The sequence below is a fragment of the Leptopilina boulardi genome, unplaced genomic scaffold (assembly GCF_019393585.1).
Source record: "Leptopilina boulardi isolate dan_hultmark-lab unplaced genomic scaffold, ZJU_Lbou_2.1 LbouV2_144, whole genome shotgun sequence".
In the NCBI taxonomy this organism is placed as follows: Eukaryota; Metazoa; Arthropoda; class Insecta; order Hymenoptera; family Figitidae; genus Leptopilina; species Leptopilina boulardi.
In genome coordinates, this window is record NW_026137690.1 from 1,944,800 (window position 1) to 1,957,241 (window position 12,442).

Genomic DNA, 12,442 nt, shown 5'->3' on the forward strand with positions numbered 1-12,442 from the left:
AAATCGACTAAATTGCCTTTTTTCTCTTTCTAAAGTCAAAGGCAAGAATTAGAAAAAATGAGAAGTTTTTTTTTTATCAGAAAATTAATTATAATTGGTCAAAAAACTGAAAAAAAAAAATTTCAATGAAAATCAGCCTAAAAATTCGATTATTTTCCAAATTTTCAGTAGAAATTCAGTAAAAATTAATTTCATTTTTAACAATTATTTTTCAAATTTTCAATAAAAATCCTAAAAAAAATTAAATTATTTATAACAATATTTTAATTCTAATTTGTTGAAAACTTTTTTTAAATTTCAATAATTTTATAATGATCTATAAAATTTTGTTAAAAAAAATAAATAATTGATTTTCTGTAATGAAATATTGAGTAGAAAATTACAAATAGATTTTTCATGAAATTTTTTAATTTTTACGAAAAAATTTAAAAGTTTGTAAAATACTTTTTTTTAGTCATTTCATTTTTTTACAATTGACTTTTCATTGCAAAAAATTACATTAAAAAACATACATTTTTCTCTTGAATTTTGAAAAATATATTTTTTTAATAAAGTTGAAAAATTGTGTGTGTACTCTCCCTTTAATAATAATAATAATAATAATAGTAATAATAATAATAATAATAATAATAATAATGTTATAAAAATAATAATTATTACATTAAAAAAATAATAATTATTATATAATAAAAATAATTATTATGATATAAAATTAATAATTATTATTTTAGAAAAATAATAATATTATTATAATTTTCCATTTCATATTTAAAAAGTGAATTAGTTTTTTTTCTGCTCTAAAAAAAATCTTTTTTAAAAATTAAGATGGAAATACCGTTTTTTTTTTTGTCCCGGAAAAGTAGGGAAATTTTTTTATCGTAGCAAAATCGTGGCAACTTTGAATCATGATTTTTTTTTTTTTTTTGCATTTGTTTCGCAAAACTGAATATAAGATTTTTGAAGGGTGAGGTGGGGGGGGGGGATTTGAGAGTATTTTTTTTACGAATGTTAGTATTGAATTTAAAAATGCATATTATAAGTTAAACTACCAGTTTTTTTTTCTTTTTTTTTTTTTTTAATAGTTGTGTAATCAAGAAGTGTTCGACCTCGAAACGACAATACATCTTATCAGTTCACCTACTTTTTATTTACCTTCCGAATAACAGTGGGAGAATAAAGCCATGATCTAAAAACGCTATCGTTTACTACTTCTTTTTTTTTTTTTTTTTTTTTCTTTTTTTTCTTTTATTTTGCCTTCTCAACATTATTAAAAATTTCATGTTCATTTCATTTTGTCATAAATGTTAAATAATTTTTTTTTTTTTCAACTTTTTTTACCTTTTTAATTATTGTAAAATTCCCTTTTTTTCGAAAGAAAAAACAAATTTTCCAATATGAAATTTATTTAAAATATGAATTTACTTTTTTTTTGTTAAACGAAACAAATTTTTGAAATTTTTTTTTCCGAATTATTTTCAATTTTGTTTTTTTTTCGCTAATTTTCTTTTAAAAAACACAAAAATAGGGGAAAGTTAAAAATTGGCTGAAATAATAAAAAAAAAAAAAATGTTTTCAATTATTCTTTGAAAGAATGATATTTTTTGTTTTTGGAATGAGGTGAGAAAATTTTTTTTGAGATGAGATAGAGGAGAAAAAAATTTGAAAGTATATATAAAAAAAAAAAAAAATGTGACATTGTGAAAGTTATAAGAAGTGATGTAAAAATTTACAAAAAGATTACGAATAAATGAAACAATGAAAAGAAAAAAAAGTGGTTCTTCTTCGTTTTTTTTTCACATTCTATATACAAAATGCTCCCTTGTGGACACAGATGTTCATCAATTTTTTTGGGCAATCGCTGTTGCGAGGTCGTAATAAGAAACTTTTTTTTTTCTTTTTTTTTTTTTTTTTGTTTACCCAGCTGATATGCAATGAACGTCAAATAGAATAAAGTCGGAATTATAAATTTTAACACTTTTTCAGTTTATACTTCAGTCTTTTCAATTTTCCATCAAGTTCAGATCTCATCGTGTTTGGCAGGTTTTTTTTTTTTTTTTTGGGAATTTTATTTTTGAAACATGTTTTTTTTTCGAGAAAAAAAAAATTAAGTATATTTATTTATTTTTACTTTTTGTTTTTTTTTTATCCAAAATATAAATTTTTCTTCTTTGATATTTTTTTTTTTTTATTATTTTTTGTTTATTTTTTTCTTATTTTTCTTCCTTGAGTTTTTTTTCTATTTTTTTTCCCTCTATTTTTTCTTTTATTTCTTCTTCTAAACTTTTTTCTGTATTTCCTTTTTTTATTAAAAGAGAAGAAAAAAAAATAATATTAATTGTACGACAGATATTTTTGGAATTATCAATTCCTATTAATAGAATTTTCAAAAATTTATTTATTTATTTGTATTTCCAATGATTTAATGCAAGGCTGATAAAAATTAATTAATTTTTTTTTCTTTTTAAATCAAAGAAATCCGATTTGTTTTATTTAAATCTAATTTTGTTTTTTATTTTTATTTGATTTTTTATTGGAATTATTTTTATTTGTAAATAAATAAACAAATGATTTCGATTTTTTCGTTTTAAATCTGATTTTTTTTTTATTTGACTTTGATTCTTTCCGATTTAAATCTGATTTTTTCGATTTAAATCTGTGTTTTTTTTTATTTGACTCAGATTTTTTCGATTTAAATCTGATTTTTTTTTTTATTTTAATCCAAATTTTTTATATTTGAATTTTATTGTTTGATTAAAATCTAATTTTTTTTATTAAAATTTGATTTTTTTAATTCGAATCCGATTATTTTGATTAAAATCTAATTTTTTTTTATTAAAATTGATTTTTTTTTAAATTTTTTAAATTTTAATTAAATGTTTTAAATTTTTTAATAATAATTAATAAATAAATTGGAATTTTTTTTTTTAAGAAATTTTACTACAAAATTAATGACGTTTCTAAAATCAAAACATTTATTTTTTTCTATTTTTCGTAAAAAAAAAAGATAATATATTTTTCGATAATTTTAGTTTAAAATTTTTATAAATAATAATTTTTATTCTAAAAAAATTTTTTTTTTTTTTGAAATATGCATTTTTTGATATTGAATTGATTTTTCAGAAAGTAAAGAAAAAATGAAAAATTGAAAAAATTTGTAAAAAAAAAAAAACTTCTGAAATATTCAAAAAAGAATTTTGATATTGAATTGAATTATTTGGAAATATTTTTTTCAAAAAGGAAAAAAAAATTTTTTTTGTTTTTAAATTGAATGAATTGAATTATTTAAAATAGTTATTTTTTCAGAAAGTATATAAAAGAAAAATTTTGAAAAATGATATAAAAAAATTTAATAAAAACTGAACCGAAAAATTTTTTAATATATTTAAAAAAAAAAAAAAATGTTTTGAAAAATGATATAAAAATTTAATAAAAAATGAACCGAAAAATTTTTTGATATATTTAAAAAAAAAAAAAAGTTTTGAAATATAAAAATCTTTTGATATTGAATTGGAATTATTCAAAATTGTTTATTTCAGAAATTATAAAAGAAAAAATTTTTTACAAAAATGTGAAAAAATAAAAAAAAAAATTGTAAAAAAACTGAAACAGAAGACATTTTTTTTTATATTCTAAAAAAGAAAATTTTAAAATATAAAAATCATTTGAAATTTGAATTAAATAAATTGAATATATTTGAATTGAATTATTTAAAAAAAATATTTTTCTTAGAAAGTATAAAAGAAAAATTTAAAAATTAAAAAAAATTAAAATTAAAAAAAATGTAAAAATTTCCAAATAACTGAACAAAAGAAATGGAATTTGATTAAAAAAAAAAAGAATAAAAAAAAATTCAATACCCAATTTTTATTGGTTTATTCAAATAAAAATTTATTTATATATTCATGCCATGAAAAATGACGGCCAGTCGTGCTAAAGACATTAAAAAGAAAATAGTATTATTATAGTTTCCGTCTTATCAAAAAGCTTCTAAAACTTGCTCGTCCTATCGAATGTTAAGACGTGCACGTATATTGTCTATATATATATATATATATATATATATATATTAAAAGAAATATACGTAAACGTTTTGTTACACGTGGTAATTACAACGTCGACAGAAAAAAAAAACCGAACGTATTGGAAAAAAAAAAGAATGTGAATATCATTTGGACAGGTGAACTGCAGTCGTTATCCTCACACAACTTCGATCCAAGTTTTTCTTTCCAACTTTTTAAATCATTATTTCCCTCACACTCATCATCGTTTTTATTTTCATTTATTTATTTTTTTTTTTTTTTCGTATTTTTCTCATCAGTTTGAAATTTTCATCTTCACGGGTAAATATTCAATAATTAGAAAAAAAAAATCTTCGTTTTTTTACTAATTTTCTTTTTTCCGGAATGAAGGTAGTTTTTTGGAAATATTATTTTGAAAAATTTTGTTTTTGTGTTTATTAAAGAGAGTGCCGATAGCTATGTGTGTGTGTGTGTGTATTTGTGTTAAATTTTATCAGTACTTTTTTTTTGTTTGCATAATCTCATTTTCATTACTCGATCGGGAAAAAAAAAAAATTTGTTCAAATTATTTCTTTTTTTTTAGCGGGAATAATTTTTTTTTTTTTTGAATTTCAATCACAAGATTTGAAAAATTGTTTTTTTTTTTGTTTTGATTGCACGATCCGGAAAAAATGTTTTCAAATTATTTTTCTATTTAGAGGAAATTATTTTTGATTTTTTTTTTTTTTTTGTATTTCAAACACAAGATTCGAAAAAAAATTGTTTGCATTATTTTTTTTTTTTATTTTACGATCCAAAAAAAAAAGTTTTCAAATTATATATATTTTTTTTTGATATTCCGTTTCAAATTATATTTTTTTAGCTCGAATCATTTTTTTAAATTATTTTTTTATTATTTCACAAAAACTAATAATTCCAATGATAAGATTTGAAATTTTATTTTTTCAATTTTTATAATTTAATTTTTTTTTACAATTTTGTAATTATAATTATTTTTTTATGTTTGTAATAAATTATTTCATTCAGAATTTTGTTATTTTTTTTAAATTAATTAATTTGTGACATTTTTTTTTTTTTACATTGAAAAATGGAGAAATTTTCGAAGACGAAAATAAGGAAAAAATATGATAAAGAAAAAAACAAAATACAAAAATCTTATAGTTTGGAAATTTGTGGAAAAATAATAATATAATTTTTTTTTTAAATGCAGTTTTTTTTGTTTTCAACAACTTTAATTCCAATTCATCGATCCAAACGATCAACAAACTTGATATTTGAAAGTTTGTTCGTTCGGCTCGAGTTATTGGATTAAGGAATCCATTTTTTGAGAAATTGTCATCGAGATTTTTTTATTACGGACTACCAAAATTTTTCAACAAATTTTCTTTGGAGAGATTTTTCTTGGTGAGTTTAAAAAAAAATTTAATTTACTCTTTGAATTCGTTTTTTTAATGCATTTATTTTCATTATTCAAAATTTTCACCTTTTTTAGTTTATTTTCTTGAATTTTTTTTTTCTTTTTAAATGAAAAGCAATTTTTTTTCAAAACCTAATTAATCCATTTTTTAATTTAGTTTATTTTCTTGTATTTTATTTTTTTTTTCTTTTTAAATGAAAAGCAATTTTTTTCAAAACCTAATTAATCCATTTTTTAATTTTGTTGTAAGCAGAATTTTTATCATTTCATTTTTTTTCAATTGTTATTTATATTTATTTAATTTTTAATTTTTGTTAATTTTTTATATTTATTTTATTTGTTATTTATTTCTATTTATTATTTATTTAACTGTATCTTTTTTTTGTTATTTATTTACATTTATTTTATTTGTTATTTATTTATATATTTATTTTATTTTTTATTTATTTATAATTAATGCATAGAAATTATGTTTGCAAAAAAAAAAAAAAATGTTTTTTCAAAATAAAATTATCAGCTTTTGAAAAAAGAAGGAAAGAAGAAAAATTTTTTAAAAAAGGAAACTATTAATTTTTTTTTTTAATTACAAAATATTTCCAAAATTTATTGTATAGAATAAAAATTCGATAAAATTTTATTATTAGGTAGAAAAAAAAATATTACAAAAATTCTTGAGAAATTACGTCATTATTAACAGACACAATGATTAGTCTGCTAATCATTGTTCTGGTTGAAAAGCGATTAACTAAAAAGCCATTTTTTTTTCAAAAGAATGATATAGTGATAATTAACGATCAGTTAACATTTTTTTTTTCTTTGAAAAATATTTTTAAAACATAAATATTATTTTTATCAACACAAAGTGTAATTTATTAATTAACGCCTAATATTTATTAAAATAGTTATAAAGAAAACGATATTTTTGATTTTAACAGTAAATTATAATAAAAATAATAATAAATAAAAAAAAAATTTTAATCGGATATAAAAAAGAATAAAATTTAAATAAAAAATATCGGATTAAAAAATCAGATAATAATAAATAAATAAATAAATAAAGGTAAATAAAAAAAATCGTATCAAAAAAAAATCCCGATTTTTAAATCAGCGCTATAAAGAAAACAATAATTTTTATTTCAACAAAATACAATATTCTTGAGATTCAAATTCTGAAAATAATTTTTATTTTACATAATTCAAATTGTTATTTGTGTCAATAAAAAAAAAAAAAGAAAACGTGTGAATTTTACAATATTTTATTTATTTTGCCTTTTTATAATTTACAATTATTTTTCTTTAAATTTAAACTTTTTCGAAAAAAATGGAAAATATATCTTTTTTGAAAAGTAAAATATTTAATTTCACAATATATTAAAAATTTTCCATCTATCATTTTTTTTTTTTCTTAACATTTCTTTTCACTAGAATATTAAAAAGAGGATAAAAACATTTGTGTCGTTTCGACAAGATAAGAAATTTATTTATGTCTATATATACACTATTTCTATACTCAAAAGACTTTTTTCAAATAACAAACAGTTCTTTAAAATTTTTTTTTATCAGTAACTGCAATAATAATAATTATAATAATAATTATAATATTAATATTAATAATATTAATAATAATAATATTAATAATAATATTACTAATAATAATAATATTAATAATAATTTATAATAATAATAATAATAATAATAATAATAACAATGATAATAATTTTTTCTAATACAAATAGAAAGTATTTATTTATTTAATTAAAATTCTATTAATTATTATTAATATAATTATTTCTATTTTCTGTTTTAAATTTTTTCAGTTGCCAGAAGTCTTCGATAAAATGTAGCAATATCATTAAGCTCTTGATCTGTTGGAGAGAAAGCTGAGAAAGTTCTCAAACGAGCCTTCGATATTTCTAAATCCTAGAAAAAAAAAATTTTTACATTTATTTTCGTATTTTTCTGGTCATTTATTTATTTTTTTTTTTTACTATTTTTTTTTGGAAGGTGAAATTAATTATTTTTATTATTTACTCCTTTATCAATATATTTTATTTACTAATTAATTTGATGTACAAAATTTATTTACTAATTTTTATTTTATAGTATTTGCGATTATAAATAATTATTTTTTAGACGAATTTTTTAATTTTCGAATTTGACAGATTTTTTTTTTTTTACGAATTTTTATTTAAAAAAAATTTTTTGCTGCCGTATTTTTGAAAGAATTTCTATTTTATTTATTTTTTTTTCTATTTTTTTTTCTTTATTTGACTTTTTATTTAAAAGAATTTTAATTTAACAAAATTCTCATTCAATTGAATTTCATGTGATTCGAATTTTTAAATGACAAAAAAATTTCAATTCACCGAATTTCAAATTTGTATGAATTTTTAATTAATAGAATTTTTAAGACACCGAATTTTCATTTGTCCGAAATTACAAATGACCGAACAAAAACCAATCGACAGAAAGATTTTGGAGCAAATTTTGAAAATTTAATTTAATTTTCAGGAAAAAAAATATCACAATAAAATTGAATTATTTTTTAAAAATTTCAATTCAAAATAAAATCAAATTCAATTATTACCCGAAATTTTAATTCAAAATCAATTAAAAATCCAATAATTATCAAAAATTTTCAATTTAAAATTTAATTATTTAACAAGTTTTCAATTTAAAATGAAATAAAATTCAATTATTTTCTAAAATTTCTATTCAAAATTAATTATCCAAATTTTCAATCAAAAAAAAAAAAAAAAATTTTCAATCCAAAATTTCAATAAAAATTCAATTATTTCCAAAAATTTTCAATTCAAAATCAACTGAAATTCAATTATTTTCCAAATTTGAAATCAAATAAAATTTCATTATTCTCAAAAAATTGGAATTCAAAATTAATTGAATTTTCAATAATTTGAACTTAAAAGCATCTAAAATTTAATTATTTGTAAAATTTTCCATCGAAAATTTTTTTTTTTGAAATTTAATAATTTCAGTTATAACTCTAAGGAAATTCAATTATTTTTAACTATTTTAAGAATATTCTTTGAAAATTCAACTATCTGAAACCAGGCCTCGGATTATACGACTTTTTCGACTATTTCCGACTTTTTTTTTCAAAAATACGACTTTATTTGACTTATTTTAATAAAATGCGACTATTTCGACTTTTTTTTACATTTTTAAAAAAGTTTTTTAAATAAAATATATTTTTTTTAGTATAAAATGCAGATCTTCTTCAGATCTTCTTTACTTTAATTATTTAACAAATTTTTAACTAAAATTCTTCACTAAATTTATTATTTTTAATAATTTTAATGAAATTCATCACAAATTTAATTATTTCAAATTATTTTTTAATTAAAATTTTTATAAAATTTAACAATTATTTATAATTTAAAAAAAATATCAAATAAAATTACCAAAAATTTGTAATTCAAAATCATAAATCAATTGAAAATCAAATAAAATTGAACTATTTTCAAAAATTTCAATTAAAAATCAGCTAAAATTCAATTATTACCCAAAATTTCAATTTAAAATTAATTATTATCAAAATTTTCAATAAAAAATCAACTAAAATTAAATTATTATCCAACATTTCAATTGAAATTCAATTATTTTCCAAAATTTTAATTCAAAATCTTTTAAAATGCAATTATTTTCCAAATTTTCAATTTGAAATCAAATAAAATTCAATTATTACCCAAAATTTCTATTTAAAATCAATTAAAATTCAATAATTATCCAAAATTTCAATTCAAAATTAATTATTATCAAAATTTTCAATCAAAATTTCAATTAAAATTCAATTATTTCCCAAAATTTCTATTCAACATCAAAGAAAATTCAATTATTTTCAAAATTTTCAATCAAAAATCAACTAAAATTTAATTATTATCAAAAATTTCAATTATAATTCAATTATTTTCAAAAATTTGTATTTAAAAGCTTCTAAAATTTAATTATTTCTAAAATTTTTTGATATTTAACTATTTCAATTATAACTGTAAGGAAATTCAATTATTTTTAACTATTTTCATAATATTCTTTGAAAATTCAACTATCTGAAACCATTTTTCAATTAAAAATGGTTTTTAAATTATTCTATTTTTGTCTGAAGTTTCTAATACATTTTTAGTTAAAAAAAAAAAAAAAAAAATTTAATTAAAAATCACTTGAAGTTCAATTAATTTCAAAAATCTCAATTGTAAATCTTTGAAAATTTAATTACATTTAAAAAATGTTATCTAAAATTATTTGATAAATTATTTTTAGTTCTGTAAAATTTAATTATTGTTTGAAAATTAACATAAATATTTTGAAATTTAATTAATTAAATTATTTTCAAAAATTCCAATTTAAAAGCTTCTAAATTCTAATTATTTCTATAATTTATTATCTAAAATTTGTTGTAATTTAATAATTTTAATTATAACTCTCCTAAAATTCAATTATATTACAAAATTTCAATAAATATCTTAAAAATTCAATTACTTTCAAAATTTTCAATTCAAAATCAATTAAAATTCCATTATTCTCAAAAATTTCAACTCAAAATTATTTTTTATTAAAATTTTCAATCAAAAATCAACTAAAATTGAATTATTATCAAAAATTTCAATTATAATTCAATTATTTTCAAAAATTTGTATTTAAAAGCTTCTAAAATTTAATTATTTCTAAAATTTTTTGAAATTTAACTATTTCAATTATAACTGTAAGGAAATTCAATTATTTTTAACTATTTTAATAATATTCTTTGAAAATTCAACTATCTGAAACCATTTTTCAAATAAAATGATTTTCAAATTATTGTATTTTGTCCGCATTTTCTAATAAATTTTTAGTGAAATCATCTAAAATTTTAATTAAAAATCACTTAAAGTTTGAATTAATTTCAAAAATCTCAATTTTAAATCTTTGAAAATTCAATTAAATTTAAAAAATGTTTTCCAAAAATTGTTTGATAAATTATTTTTATTTCTGTAAAATTTAATAATTGTTTAAAAATTAACAATATCTTTTGAAATTTAATTATTTCTAAAAATTTCAACTTTAATCCTTTGAAAAGGATTATTATTAAAAAAAAAAATTTTTTTATTCAAAAATCTGTAAAATATTTTTGTTAAAATAAAAAACAAATCCACTTTTTTTTGGAATATAAATCGACTAAATCGACTTTTTTTGTGTCTTCAAGTTGATTCGAGGCCTGTGTTTTTATAATTAATATTTAATATAGGTATTCGTTGGACCCTGGTACCTTAAAAATTAATTTTTAAAAATTAATTTTTTTCAAATTTACTATCTTGTACGAAATTTCCTGGCGCATCTTTTTTCTCATCATAAATTTTTTGTATTTGTATAGAATTTTTGAATCAATATATAAGTTTAAAAAAAAATTTCGTTGGTAAACGTTGTGTACTTTAGCTTCGTGAATTGAATTTTCGAATTTGGAATTTTAAAGAAACTTTTTCCGAAATTTGGAAACACAATTATACAACTTTGGCAAAAATGAGAAAAAGAATATTGTCAAAATTTGACACGTTATAAGATTACTATTCAAAAAAACACGTGAAATCAGAAAAGGCCAACTTCAAATTAGGACAGAAGGACAGACCAAGGAATTTAGTATTATATAATTCTATTAACGAATTAATTTTATTGTATAATGTAAGGAATTGAATATTAATGTAAAGATCTATTTAAAAGAAGGTATAAATAAAATAAAAAAAAATAAAATAAATACTAATTTTTATTTTTATTTATTACTATTTGTTTTTTCAAATATTATTAATTGTAAAAATTTTCAAAAAATTCACAACTCCTCTAACTTAATTCTTCGATTCGTTAAAAAAAAAAAAGGAAAATTTTTTTTTATCTAACCTGAAATCTCCAAATTATTATATTTGGATACCTTTAACATTTGTCGATTTCGTGATAAAGAAGCCTCTCTATTTAAATGTAAATGAGTCATTGAATCATAGTTTCCTAAAGTAACTCTTGAACATAATTCGTGTCTCATGTTTTCACTGTAGGAAAAAAAAAATTTTCATTACAAAAGAAAAATTTCTCCCCAAAATTAAATTCTTTTTTTTTCTTATTTTTTATTAAATAAAAAATTTTTTTTTTGTAATATTTTTTTGTCCAGATTCTAAAAAAAAAGTAATTATTAACGTTTGTTTAATTAAAATAATTAATTTCGGTTAATTTTATGTGAAAAAAATGTTTTTTTTTGTTAATATTTATTTTTTTTTAAAATTTACTTTTTAATTAACAAAAGAAAAAAAATTGTTTAAAAATATTTTTAATAATAAAAATGAATTTAAATAACAAAAATAAATTAACTTAATAAACTTAATAATTAATTGACTTATATAGAAAAAAATAAATAACTTATACTAGAAAAAAATGAGTATGAAAATAATGAATAACTTATACTTGTAAAAAAAAAATAATTTAAAATTAAATATAAAAAAATTTTATAGTTAAAAAAAAGCGTAAGTAAAATAAAAATAAATCAAAAAAAAAATAAATGTAATTTTATATTTTATTTTAATAAAAAGAAATAAAAAATATTTACCAATAATGCAACTTTTTGTCCAATTCTTCTTCCTGGTCCGTGTACTTTTTTAAAATTTCGCTCACAAAAGAATAACGATGAGGAAGCATAACAAGGAATAATTTGTTTTGATTTTAACTGAGGAAAAGTCACTTAGGAAACGTTATATCGATTATTTCCCATGTAGAGAGAAAGAGAGAGAAAAACTTTCTTTTTGTAGTTGATAAAATCAGAAAATACAAAAAGGAATCATTTTTTTTTTATTTAAAATAAAATTCAAAAAAAAAAAATTACTTATAAACAATAAATTTTTTATTGTAAAAATATATTTTTTTTAATTCTTTTTTTTTTTATTCCAAGGTAATTTTTCTCGGAAAATCGTGAGAGAGAATTAATTTTTCACCATTTTTTCTTCTTTATTTTAAAAATATGAGAGATAAAAAA

The 12,442-nt window shown here is 17.4% G+C and overlaps 1 protein-coding gene across 1 annotated transcript; it reads right to left on the reverse strand.

Moving 5' to 3' along the window:
• Window positions 1-7,205: 7,205 nt before the first annotated feature.
• LOC127291559 (uncharacterized) lies at window positions 7,206-12,230 on the reverse strand. The gene is made up of 3 exons (XM_051320748.1): window positions 12,020-12,230; window positions 11,354-11,468; window positions 7,206-7,356 (listed from the first exon to the last, which is right to left on the reverse strand). Exons 1-3 carry the CDS (start codon window positions 12,106-12,108, stop codon window positions 7,240-7,242), a joined length of 321 nt encoding a protein of 106 aa, XP_051176705.1. The 5' UTR covers window positions 12,109-12,230; the 3' UTR covers window positions 7,206-7,239.
• Between the last annotated feature and the right edge of the window lie 212 nt (window positions 12,231-12,442).